This window comes from Lycium ferocissimum, chromosome 12 (assembly GCF_029784015.1).
Source record: "Lycium ferocissimum isolate CSIRO_LF1 chromosome 12, AGI_CSIRO_Lferr_CH_V1, whole genome shotgun sequence".
NCBI lineage: Eukaryota > Viridiplantae > Streptophyta > Magnoliopsida > Solanales > Solanaceae > Lycium > Lycium ferocissimum.
In genome coordinates, this window is record NC_081353.1 from 61,379,245 (window position 1) to 61,391,333 (window position 12,089).

The 12,089-nt window shown below is 35.1% G+C and overlaps 1 protein-coding gene across 1 annotated transcript; it reads right to left on the minus strand.

Annotated features, from left to right (window-relative positions):
• Positions 1 to 872: 872 nt before the first annotated feature.
• On the minus strand, positions 873 to 9,129 carry LOC132040874 (kinesin-like protein KIN-14M). Its single transcript, XM_059431563.1, has 20 exons — positions 8,988 to 9,129; positions 8,753 to 8,910; positions 8,559 to 8,669; positions 8,200 to 8,344; positions 7,726 to 7,853; positions 7,554 to 7,637; positions 7,383 to 7,460; positions 7,213 to 7,305; positions 5,830 to 6,705; positions 5,660 to 5,741; positions 5,437 to 5,532; positions 5,171 to 5,350; positions 4,946 to 5,052; positions 4,685 to 4,863; positions 4,314 to 4,478; positions 3,358 to 3,611; positions 2,801 to 2,964; positions 2,232 to 2,352; positions 1,673 to 1,735; positions 873 to 1,224 (listed from the first exon to the last, which is right to left on the minus strand). Exons 1-18 carry the CDS (start codon positions 9,088 to 9,090, stop codon positions 2,233 to 2,235), a joined length of 3,123 nt encoding a protein of 1,040 aa, XP_059287546.1. The 5' UTR covers positions 9,091 to 9,129; the 3' UTR covers positions 873 to 1,224; positions 1,673 to 1,735; position 2,232.
• Between the last annotated feature and the right edge of the window lie 2,960 nt (positions 9,130 to 12,089).

Here is a 12,089-nt window from a genome sequence, read left to right on the forward strand (position 1 = left end):
TTGAATCAATTATACGCTTTATCATGTAAAACTTCTTCCCGTACTTCAATATACCACTTTTGGGTTGGAAATCAAGAAAACGATGTTTTTGATCGCGTGGGACCCGAGGCGGACCTCTAATGGTTGATTTTCGTTTTTTTTTTTTCGAATTTGGGGGGACCAGTGGGAAGACGAATTTTCGATATATTTGCCTCTTTTACGCACATTATGTCCGTAAAGAACTTTAGTGTAAAAACTACTTTTTGTCCTTTTTACGCACATAATCTAGGCGTGAAAGCCTATTTAGGTTTCTTTTTTTTTTTTTTTATTTTTTGCCCAAAAATTTATTTTGGGGTTACAAAAGTCTTGGGCTCATTTCTATTAGACACTTTCGGTTCAAAATTTTGTGCGTATTATCAAATGCTCATTACGTAGATAAGTTAATCATTTAAATATATTACATCTTTTAATCATATGAATTAGTCTCAATAAATCGTAAAACCCCAGACATGTTCCAATTGAGGATGATGTGTATAATTAAAGGACATGATATATTTTATGCAGTTAACTTATCGACGTAATTGGCACGTGAGATCATTTGCAAAAGATTTTTCAAAATTTGAACCGAAAGTGTCTAATAGGGACACATGTCTTCAGGTGCTCAACTGGAACAAGCTATAGTTCGAGTGTCTAAACGACAAATTTGAGGGGACGTCGATGTATTACTAACAAATTCAGTGGACAAATAAACTTATTACCTTCAGCTTGAATTACATATCCATAGTACCAAAATTGTCCTTTCAAAAACGTAAACTATATTCAAAATCTTAACCAGAAGATAAATGGCTAATAAAACAGCAGTTGTATGTTACAAACTTCATACAAGCTTTACTCAATAGTAGAAAAACAAGAAACCTATCAATAATAATTTTACTACAAGATCCTCTACTCCCCCAAACCCATCTCCCCACCACCCTACCCCCACCCCACCAACCAAAAAAAGGATGAATTAAAAAAAAAAAAAAAAAAAGTACTATCTTACAACCCTTTACACTAAATGAGACTCTTTAATTTAATCAAGAAAGAATGAAATATGACAAGTACTACAACTACATGTTATTTGCAAGTTTTGGGAGGTTTGGCCAGCCAAATGGTCACTTTTGATCCAATTTCAAGAGAAATACCAATCACACAACACCAATTTTTAAGACCAGCAGGTCTACAAATTTTAGATTGTTCAATGATCTGCAAAAAAGGATCATATAATATGCTAGTCAAGCAGTCAGTTCAATTTAAACGGTTCAAAAGTGCAAGTTCAACAAACACTAAATACGCATCTATGTCCAGATAAAGTGGAATTCCTCTTGTTCAAAAAGGTGATGATAAATTGAAAAGTTTATCTCATTAACATGGAATTTCCAGGTTTTTTTCTCTAGGCAGTTTGTATTATCCGAACGTTTGAAGAACTTGATTTATTCTTTCTAGATTCTTTCTAGTTAGACACTTTTCAGATGACAATCATGTTTATATAAAGTGTAGGTACGTATAATGTATGGCCAATGAAGGTATTTTGATGTACTTGAATAGGAAAAGAGGAATCCCTGTGGTTTTTATAGTATCAATTGCAAACACGATGGAATTTTACGGAAAGCATAGGCATGTTGAGATGATATAAACATATAAACTTACTTACCTGTGTCCTCTGTATTTTTGGCTCCTTCAGAGAAAAGATTGTTTTCAGCACAGCAATCAGTTCCTGTGTCCATAAAAAGACAACCATCAGCTATTATATCTCTCAGTTTTTCTACAATATCTGCATTACAAAATCCAAAGATCTCAGTATCTGCAGACTTAGTTTCGCGCAGTTTCAGAGGGATCCTTTAGGTGTCTAAATTGATCACTATAGTGCAAGGAACTAGCTACATAATGCTCATCAGTCTCCTTTACGTAGTTCAACTTATAGAAGCTGCTTTCTCAGTAATTCCAATTTGTTCTTACCAGAAAATTTTCAGCGTTATCAGGAATCTTCACAAAAACAAAATTGAGGTAATTACATTTTTGTGCCACTGTAGAAAATAATAGAGGGCAAATGTTGTTTTGTATATTAAGTATAAATAGACATATTGTATACATAAATATACATATCAGTGTGTATGTTTTGTATATTTTTGCTAGCGCCGGTAATTAATTTTGGCCGATGGGCCAAAAATAAAAAAAACCTCAAATAAAATCTAGGAGATGACGGGACAAACCTCAATCAGTACTATGTGTCTCGCTGTCGGCTCCAGTGTAAACATTTTTTTTATCTTTGGTCAGCTGAAGTTTCTCAATCTCGTCATCTTTCTGAGATATCGTATCCTTGAGAGACACAACCTGGAAGATTAAAAATTACAAGAGACTCCAATTCACACCCTACAAAGTAAAGTCAGGCTGCATATCATATCTCTCAGTTTTCTTGCAAACGCAAACCAAAACGATTGCCACAACATTATACTAGAATGGAGCTGCATAGCCCAAAAAACACTGTATCTATCTCCAAATTATTAAAACTCTAGTGTTTCTTTTTTCTTTTCTTTTTTTTTAAATAAAAAGAATTGCGTGTATGAAGATGAAGATGACACGCTTAGTAAGAGCACGTGCTCCCAAAAATAAAAATAATTGTGCATCTAATGCTTCTGATCCTCATACATACAACTGATTGGCAACTGACATCATAGATTTATGCAGAGTAAGGGACCTAAATGAGGAAGCATAAAATAGTGTTTCAGTTCTAGCACAGAAATTGGAAGTTTGTAATATGCATTTAAAGTTAAAAGAACACCTGCTCCATTAAATCTCTTACATCCCTGCCCTCTTTACCACTTCGAGCAGCGCCTAGCTCTACTCCAGATGCTCTTTCAGCAAATTTTAATGTGCTCGTGGTTTCTGAATATGAACCAACTTCAGGATTAAGCTGCACAAACATAAGTGTCTTTGCTTGACCACCTGTACAACAAAATAGAATAATGAGTGAGTATGCAACAATTGAGCACATTAACGAGGAAAGAGAGTCATTCAAACTTATTACGGAATTGCAAATGCTGGAGTAATTTACATCCTAGCTGGTACTCAAATATCATAAATACACAGTTCAATACCAAAAAAGCAAGATTAGTTATCAGAAAAAGTACCCGAGATGTAGAAGATAATATTGCACGGAAATAGCAAGTACCTAGTGTGGTCAAAATCTTTTAAGATTAAAACTATGGAGGTTCTTAACCATGTCAAGCATATTCTATTTCGCATTGAAATATCTCCAACACTACTTGCTTATGATTCATGCTCAAATGTTGCTGAAAGAATCAAAAGACTAACTTGAATAAATAAAAAAAGAAGTACCTAATGAAGTCTGAAGGAGTTGAGTGAGCTTGCTGTTTCTGAATGGGACATGAGCATTCTTTTGTGCCAAAGCAGAAATGACATCTCCTAAGGCAGATAATGACTTATTTATATGTTGCGCCTCTTTCAGTCTATCTCCTGTCACCTCAGAGCGGTCGACTCTTTCACTTCCAGCGAGATCCACCAAATTAAGACTACTATGCAGGGATGAACCGCTCTTTATATCCATCCCGTGAACATGAATAGTGACAATACTGGGCACATATTGCAGCTAGTTTCAGTATGCTATAGGAAAGCACCCATCATAAAAAAGAGAAGATATGTACTTTAAATGTAAGTTGCTCGGACTCGGGTGCAGGTGTCTGATACGGTTCGGATCCTTCATGATCTTAAATTTTAAGATCCGAGGGTATGGGTACGGGTGCGGGGTTGTGGCTAAAAATAATTCAAATATCTAAAACATAGAGCTATAAATATATGCCTGAATTATGGTGGACTATTTGGAAAGAAAGGAATGCACGAATTTTTGAGAGCAAGTTTTACAGATGCATCTCCTTATGTTTTTCTGGTGTAACATGGCTATTGCAAAGGATATAGAAGCTATGACAGACTTCTTGAGTTCATTGCACATTCAGCAGTGATGTTGACCTTTAAATATCTTTAACTCACCTTCTGGTTGCTGACTTTTAATACAAATATCTTTTAATGATAAAAAAACAAACGCCTAAATTATGATTTCATCCTAGCTTTTGTTTTGCTTCTAGAAATCATTGTATCTGTCCCGAATTTCTCTATCGATTTTGGTCAAAGTACCCAAAATCAATTGACCAGATCCGGTACGGATCCCACACCCATGCCGTGTCGACACGGGTGCGGCATCGAAAGTGAAGAGTCCGAGCAACTTGCTATAAACTTCAAAGTATAGAGATGAATTCTTTAAAGTTGTTAAAGGGAACCTGTGTGATCGACTACTTCTTTCATTCATTGCAGTGGAACCTTTTGCTCGATTTCTTAATCCAATATCCATCAAATCTAAGACATCAGAGGTCTTGTTTACTGGATGCATGCTTGCTTCTGGAACAGCTAATCCATTAGGTTGGGAGGTTGATAATATCCCAAGTGTGTGCAAATCAAGGAAAACAGTTAACCGGATGCATGTTATATGCAAGTCTGAGATTGTCTTTCTGGTAATTAATTGTAAACGTAAGACAAAATAGTATCAACAAAGAGGAAGGAAGAAAGCACAACTGAAGAAAATTTCAGTGCGGTCAATCATTTAATGTTTGAAAATAACAAAGCAGATACCATGCAGAAAATAAAAGGATATTTCTTTTGTGAACTATCACTTGAGAGTAAGTCACGAACTTGTTCGTTATATATTTCCATCATTTGAACTGTAATTTCATATGTGAAGGTGCTCTCTCTCACTTGAGAAATTCTGAAAAGATCATTTAAAGCTCGATAATTGACGCCCCAATTCACCTCAGTCGCTTTATCTGGGCCAGTCTGGAGGTCAATTGTATTTGACTTCAGGAAAGTGAAAAAATATATAAAAATATTTAATAAATTTATATACAGAAGTTCTTACCATGGTGTATGTTTTCCCTGATCCAGTCTGACCATAGGCGAATATACATACACTATATCCATCAAGTACGGATTTTATCAAGGGCTGAATATCTGAATATACCTCAGCTGTAAAAGAATTGGAACGGTGAATTCATTTTAGAGTTCATTATGCATAATGCAGCTTTGCAGATCAGAGATATAAGAATTAATTAAGATCCGCAATCATATGGAGGAATCTGAAAACCTTGTGTTGCAGCTGGACTATAGACCTTATTAAACTTGAACGACCTGCGGCCTTCCTTTCCTTGTTTGGAAGGATTTACAACAATAAGTTCCCCATTTTCTCCAATGTATTCAACAACTGATTGTTTTTCCTTTTGTCCACGAAGGAATGGCCTAATTCGACAATATACTCTGATATTTCCTAATTGAAAAATAACCATAAGTAAATGAACAAGAAAGACAATTAATTCAGTCCTCGAAATTACAAAAATTCGTTATATATCACACCTTTTAGCTCCTGCACCTCATTGTGCAGTTTGCGATTCTCAGCAAGGATTGTAGAATAGTTTGCAGCTGCATGTCCTAATGCTCCAACTTTTTCACCTGTAATCGAAATTTGATTTCATAAGTGAAATCTATTTAAGTTACTGTTAAAACTTCTTTTGATATCTTACACTTATACTTCCATCATAAACGACGTTACTATAACACTTCAAGTAGCTGAACTGACCTAGTTGATTGAATTCCTCCACATAGCTCTTTTGTGTTTTCACCACTTCTTGCCTTATTGACTGAGAAGAAAACCTCAGTTCCTGAACATTCATGGAGGTCTAATTTATACATTCCACATTAATGGCATGTTAGGAAAATTTTAAAAAGAAGAAAAGAGACCAAGCATACACGCAGTGCGCCCAACTGGAAATCTGTAAATATTTGGTAAATATGCTCCTTCTTCTTCCAATTGTGCAATTTTGATTGAGAAAATGTATCAAGTTCCTTTATCCTATTTCTTGATTCCGTCAGAAGGCCCGTGGCCTCCTTCAACTTCTCCTCAAGTTCTTGTTGAGCTTCTGTTGCCTTTTCTTCCATTTCTAGGGTGTGTTGTTCATATAATTTTTTAGCTATTTCCATTTCTTGCTTCAAAGCTGCGATTTCTTGCCTATGATCTTCCTTCTCTTTCAATTCATACGAGTTCTTAGCTATTTCCATTTCTTGCTTCAAAGCTGCGATTTCTTGGCTATGTTCTTCTTTCTCTTTCAATTCATACGACTTCTTAACTATTTCCAGTTCTTGCTTTAAAGCTGCGATTTCTTGGCTATGATCTTCTTTCTCTTTCAATTCATACGACTTCTTAACTATTTCCAGTTCTTGCTTTAAAGCTGCGATTTCTTGCCTATGATCTTCCTTCTCTTTCGATTCATACGATTTCTTAACCATTTCTAGTTCTTGCTTCAAAGCTGTGATTTCTTGCCAATGACCTTCCTTCTCTTTAGATTCATACGATTTCTTAACTATTTCCAGTTCTTGCTTCAAAGACGTGATTTCTTGCCTATTATCTTCCTTCTCTTTCAATTCATATGATTTCTTAACTATTTCCAGCTCTTTCTTCAAAGCTGTGATTTCTTGACCATGATCTTCCTTCTCTTTCGATTCATAGGAGTTCTTAGTTATTTCCAGTTCTTGCTTCAATGCCGCAATTTGATTATCCTTCTCTTCCAATTTAGGCACATCCTGCTCCTCATTTTTCTTTTTCCCCTCCATTTTGTTTTTCTCATTCTGCATGTGATTTCAAAACCAAGGAATAGTAAAATTAAAGATTGTTGAAAGGAATGATGCAGCTGAATTTTTTTGGAAGTACCTAGTCTCTGACATCATATCATTTGCAATCAATAACAGACTTGACACGATTAACGAACAAATTCTAGGGGACACTTCTAATCAGAAGCACAAGCGACTATCAATCTGAGCAAGTAATGATAAATGTCCGCGATCTCTGCACTACTTGCGATAAGCAACAAATGGGATGAAGCATAGGTGGTTTAATGAGTGTCAAAGCACACAAAAGAAGAGGAAATGGAAGGGAGAGAAAGCAAATATAAACCTCAACTGAAAATCGAGCTAGCAATGCGCAGAGAAAAAAACTAGAAAATTACCTTAATCTGCTGAAGCTGGTTCATGACAATCAGAAATGCAGAAGAATTGAATGTGTAAAGGTAAAAACTGCGGAAGAGTAAAACGTGGCAGACTTTGCAACTTTTCCTAGAATTTGAGGTCCATAACTACCTGTGTCTCTTCACTAGTCCCAGTTGCAAGGGCTTCCAGGACTCTGATCCTTGACTGGTATTTCTGTTCACGAGTCTTGAATAGATTGTTTTGCTGCAGGCATAGAAAGAAAAATAAAATGAACCATATTCACTGAAAAGAGAAATTGAGAATACAGCTACATATTATACCGTTCTAAGATGTTCAGCTAGAGTAGTTATCCGCCGCTCAATTTCTTGCACCACTTTTCTCAATAAGCACGCTACACGCTGACAGATTTAGACACCCAACTAATCTTAAACCATATATTCTGTAATGTATTCATATAGAACAGTAATTCTATATGTAATTTAAGTGCGTACTTGAGGTATCTCCCCATTCTTCCGCTCAATGCTTTCATCAAGAATCCCATTTACAACACTTAGAAGTGACTGCGTTGGGGCAATCTGAAAGCAATAAAAAATGAAATGAGTGGAACAACTATAAACTCAAAGAATTTGTTGACAAAAGGGGTGGGGGTGACTTGTTACTAACATCCAAACTATTAGATCTCATCATTTCTGAAATCTTTGCAGCAGGAATTTCAGTGTGGCTCCCTTGTTTAAGCTGAAATACTTCATGGAACTTATGTCCGACGTGATGTATTAACGCGGCCGATGGCTCTACAAAGTTCACAAAGAAGAACTTAACAGTCTGAGGAAGGAAAATGGCCTGCGGAGTTTGAAGAAGTAGCGAGAGCAAACAGTTATATACCTAATTTAACAATTGATTAACTTCTTAATACCAAGGAGAGAAAAAGACGATTGATGTTTGCAAAGCAAATATCAAACAGCTATGCCATGTTTATACGTGCTTTTATGTTGCATATTACATGGTCCCTAATTGAATCTACACAGAAACTCAACTGAAGCAGTTCAATACAGCAACTACAATCTCCACTGGTCCTATGATGAAAGAATTCATGGTCCTTTCTTAATTGTATTTGGGAGTTGAAACAAACATCAATACCTGTCATTATAGGACTTCTCAATGCACGCTGGAATTTTGAATCTGATCCTGTCTTCTGCCGTTCTCCTGGGGATGGGGAAGACTGAGTTCTTGAAAATTCTTCCTGAAGTGTTAAAAGGCACTCCAGTACTATTTTCATAGAACCCTGGACAATTTATCATTATTAAAATATTTTAAATAAAAAGATGGCAGTTCAATATATAAAGGTAAAGAAGGATAAAACATTTCGGCATATGGAAAAAGTTACACAACTCAAATGGCCTACAAAGTTAAGGGATACAAGAACTTTCTGTGATCATAAGTAGACATGAAACTCCATAAGTTGGTTATGACATGAGCAGAAGTTTGTAGTCATTAACCTGTTCCAAGTCTGATGCCTGAAACCTGGGCAAGCCCATTTCATCCATAGCAGACAAAAACCTTTTAATATTTTCTGAGTGTAGCTCGGGAGAGTGTACTGTACCACCACACTAGAACAAAGGATACAGTTAAATCAACAAACAAAACCATACTTACTCCTGCATACTGTAAAATCAAAAATGTTATAAACTACCTCAGGTACAGAACCTGGTTTCAGCTTATTCAATAATTGGCATAAGACAGAACCATCAACCAAGAATGCTTGTAAATCCTCATCAGAAGCATTTATAGGCAAACTCAAGTGAGGAAGAACGCTGTTTAACCACTCTACCAATTTTGCCCGTTGCTTAGCTGCAGAAACAACAAAGCGCAGTGAGGGGAATTAGCCAGCACTATAGGGAATAAATGTTTTTTCCCTTCAGCCTCACCATTAATACTTGATAAAGGCTCGAAGATGTCCCCGCTACTGTACACACTTGAGCTGTTCCGTCTACCATAATCTTTGGAAACACGATCCAGGATGGAGTTCATGATAGTAAACTACTGCACAGCATTCAATTTAGAAGATATCTGCATTATAAAGCAGAATTGCTCAAATCAAAAATGTCTCAACAAGGGAATTGCATCATCTATATGCAACGTGTCATCATGTTTATGTTGTGAAAAAAATGAGTTTTAATATCTCAAAAAGAAGTATTATCTATGTGCATTTTTGGAGTCATGTTAATGGGTATTAATATCTTTTTAATGCAAATACTAAACATTAACTATGGCTATTATATCAAATTATTACTCTTTACTAATCATAATTAATAGTCATTATTTTATATATTTTCTAACGTTTGCTGATTTGTATACAATGAGTATTTACTAATTTATTAATTTGATACATTAATAGCTATTATCACTAAGTGACCGTTTGGGGCATTATTTGGCTGCAACCATTTTTGAGTTCTTCTACTATATATACTAGTAGTAGTTTTTTCCTTATGATGATATATACAAAGAAATATTATTTCTTCTATATTATGTTGTGCTGGGTTTTTACTTTATGTTAATCTTTGTTAGATTCTAGCTCCTAGTTTTGTACTAGAAGAGCTTGTTGAATCCTGGGAGATACACTCATACCGGTGAAATATCCTTAAGGACAGTGTCTTAATTGACATGCCTCAAGCTTTGAAGAATTTCCGACAAGGTTCGTGATCAAGTATTAAGAGTTTGCTACAAGTGTTCATGATCAAGTATTTTCCGTAAGATTTCCAACAGTTTAAACCATCATGGGTGGCATCACAAGAATCCAAAAGGAGTTACCATCACTGTCCATATCCACTTCAAACATAATGCAATAGGAGTAGCTAGGAAGGGACAAGAAAGAGTTGCATCTTGTTCTGATACTAAGTGAGGCAGCCCACTTCATTCCTAAAATTACTATCTTAGTCTACAAGTGAATAAATGGATCAAGACATATAATGTGTAAATGTACTCAGGAAGGGAGAAATGACCGGAAGCAGTGTTTTTGAAGGGAAAAAAAGCAACAAGGTCCATGGGGCTTGAAGCGAAAAGCAAGAGGTGAAGCGTACAATCTATGGCAAACTAATAAATGTCAAATACAATTGAATAATGAATTTAGTACTATAATAATCAAATTGTAGTTAAAATAACTGATTTCAGCATCCAATATCCAATAATATAAAATATTAATCCTCTCAAAGTTGAGATTCAAAGAACCTCCACTTTACTTTTGGATCACTTCGTGTCATGGATTGACACGCATGACTTCCCCCGAGAAGCAATAACCCCTCGCTTTGCATCACTCCAAGAAGAGTCTACAAAATTTATGAGGAACAAGCGCCTTCTACAACAGCTACATCGCTTTCTAAAAGCTAATATGACTGTTTAAACAATTAAAACTCTTGATAGCTGCCTTCTAGCACATAATCAATTAAAAAAGTAATTAGCAGAACAAAAACCAAATAGCGTTTATTTTACTTTAACCAATGCAAGTAGGATGAAAACCTGATTAGCTAGTTAAATCTTGCAGAATTTAAAAAGGCCCCCATTTCGAATAGTTCAAGGACAAAATTGGCCCAATTTCCTTTGTTTTGGAGAAACCGTTAGTAGGAAGCGTTTTGTTTGGCTAGTTGGAGGGTATCTTTGAGCTAGTTGATTAATAGTAAGGGCATTTTTTTAGCCACAAAACATAGGGTAAAGTCTATATATTTTGAATAGTTCAAGGGTATTTTTGGCCCTTTTCACATCTTTAAATGTGGTGGTCACAAGATTACATGGAAAGAGAGTAGGGGTCATGAGTTTGAGTTTCACCGTCATTCATAAACAAAACAAAAATATCACCAATTTGGCCAAGAAAAATAACTTAGGCGAAACACAGAGAGTATGTTAGTAGGCTTAAAGTAAATAAAAGTGGTATTTTTCTAACAGTTTAACCTTTTAAATGAGGTGGTACAAAATTTAATGGTAGTAGCAATTGCATAAGCAATCAAGAATTCTACTTCAGTTTATTCAACCAATTGGACGCAGTCAGAGAGGTCTTTAATTTGCCCATAGTTCATGACAAAAAGAAGGTTAACTCAAAGTGCAAGTTTAGATATACTACCCATTAATAAAATCTTCAAACGATATTCCATACCAAGACTCAACTGCTGGAGGTTGACATGCAAATGTGGAAATCAAGAACACAAAAATCCATGAACAGAATAGCTAAAAAAAATCGACTTAAGAAATATACTTTCAAACAAAGAAACGACTGAAATTGCGAAAGAATTATGAAGAAACAGAGTAAGAACCTGTGAAAGGCATAAATTGTGCACGTTCTTATTTAGAGAAGATCAATGACAATGAGTATCATCTTTTTATTCATTTGGTATTAGCAAACGTGATGAATTTTTCATAGTGAGATGTAAGTATTAGAGCTTTCAGTTAGTATTGCATGTTGTGTACCGTTGGTTGAAAACCTGACCGCTTTCCGTTTACGTAGGACATCTCAGGTCCATCTTTTTCCTATACTTTTTATTTGCGCTGATAGCGTTCGTTATATGATCAGTGATCTTTTATTTAGGTAAATGACCTTATCTGTTTTCCCCAAATTATATAGTATTAGTGATACAACTAGTGACGTCATAAAATGATCTTTTACTCATTTATGAAATAATCTTCTACTTATTTATGAAATGGTCTTTTTCTAATTTTTAGAGGGTGTTTGGATTAACTTTTTAAAAATAACTTATAAGCTAAGTTGGTAATACCCAACTTTTAGCTTTTGACTTATTTTTGTATTTTTTAGCCTAAAAGTAATGCTTAAAAGCAATTTTTATTTTTTTCAAACACCACAAAAAATATAAAAGAGCTTAAAAGCCAATAAGCACTTAAAATAAGTCAATCCAAACACCCTCTTAATCTTAAATATACAAAGGATTGATTTTTACGGAAGTTACAAATGTGTTCAGGTTTCTGTTTGAGAAGATGGTCTAAGCACTTCATAATTTATAAAATTCATGTCAAAGATATTTTGC

Excerpts from the sequence above, each read along its gene's own strand:
- LOC132040874 (XM_059431563.1), bottom strand. The coding sequence starts at position 9,090 with ATGAACTCCATCCTGGATCGTGTTTCCAAAGATTATGGTAGACGGAAC. Across the intron at positions 6,706-7,212 it reads GGACTAGTGAAGAGACACAG|AATGAGAAAAACAAAATGGA; the intron begins GTAGTTATGGAC and ends AATCACATGCAG. Across the intron at positions 5,533-5,659 it reads GGAGGAATTCAATCAACTAG|GTGAAAAAGTTGGAGCATTA; the intron begins GTCAGTTCAGCT and ends TTTCGATTACAG.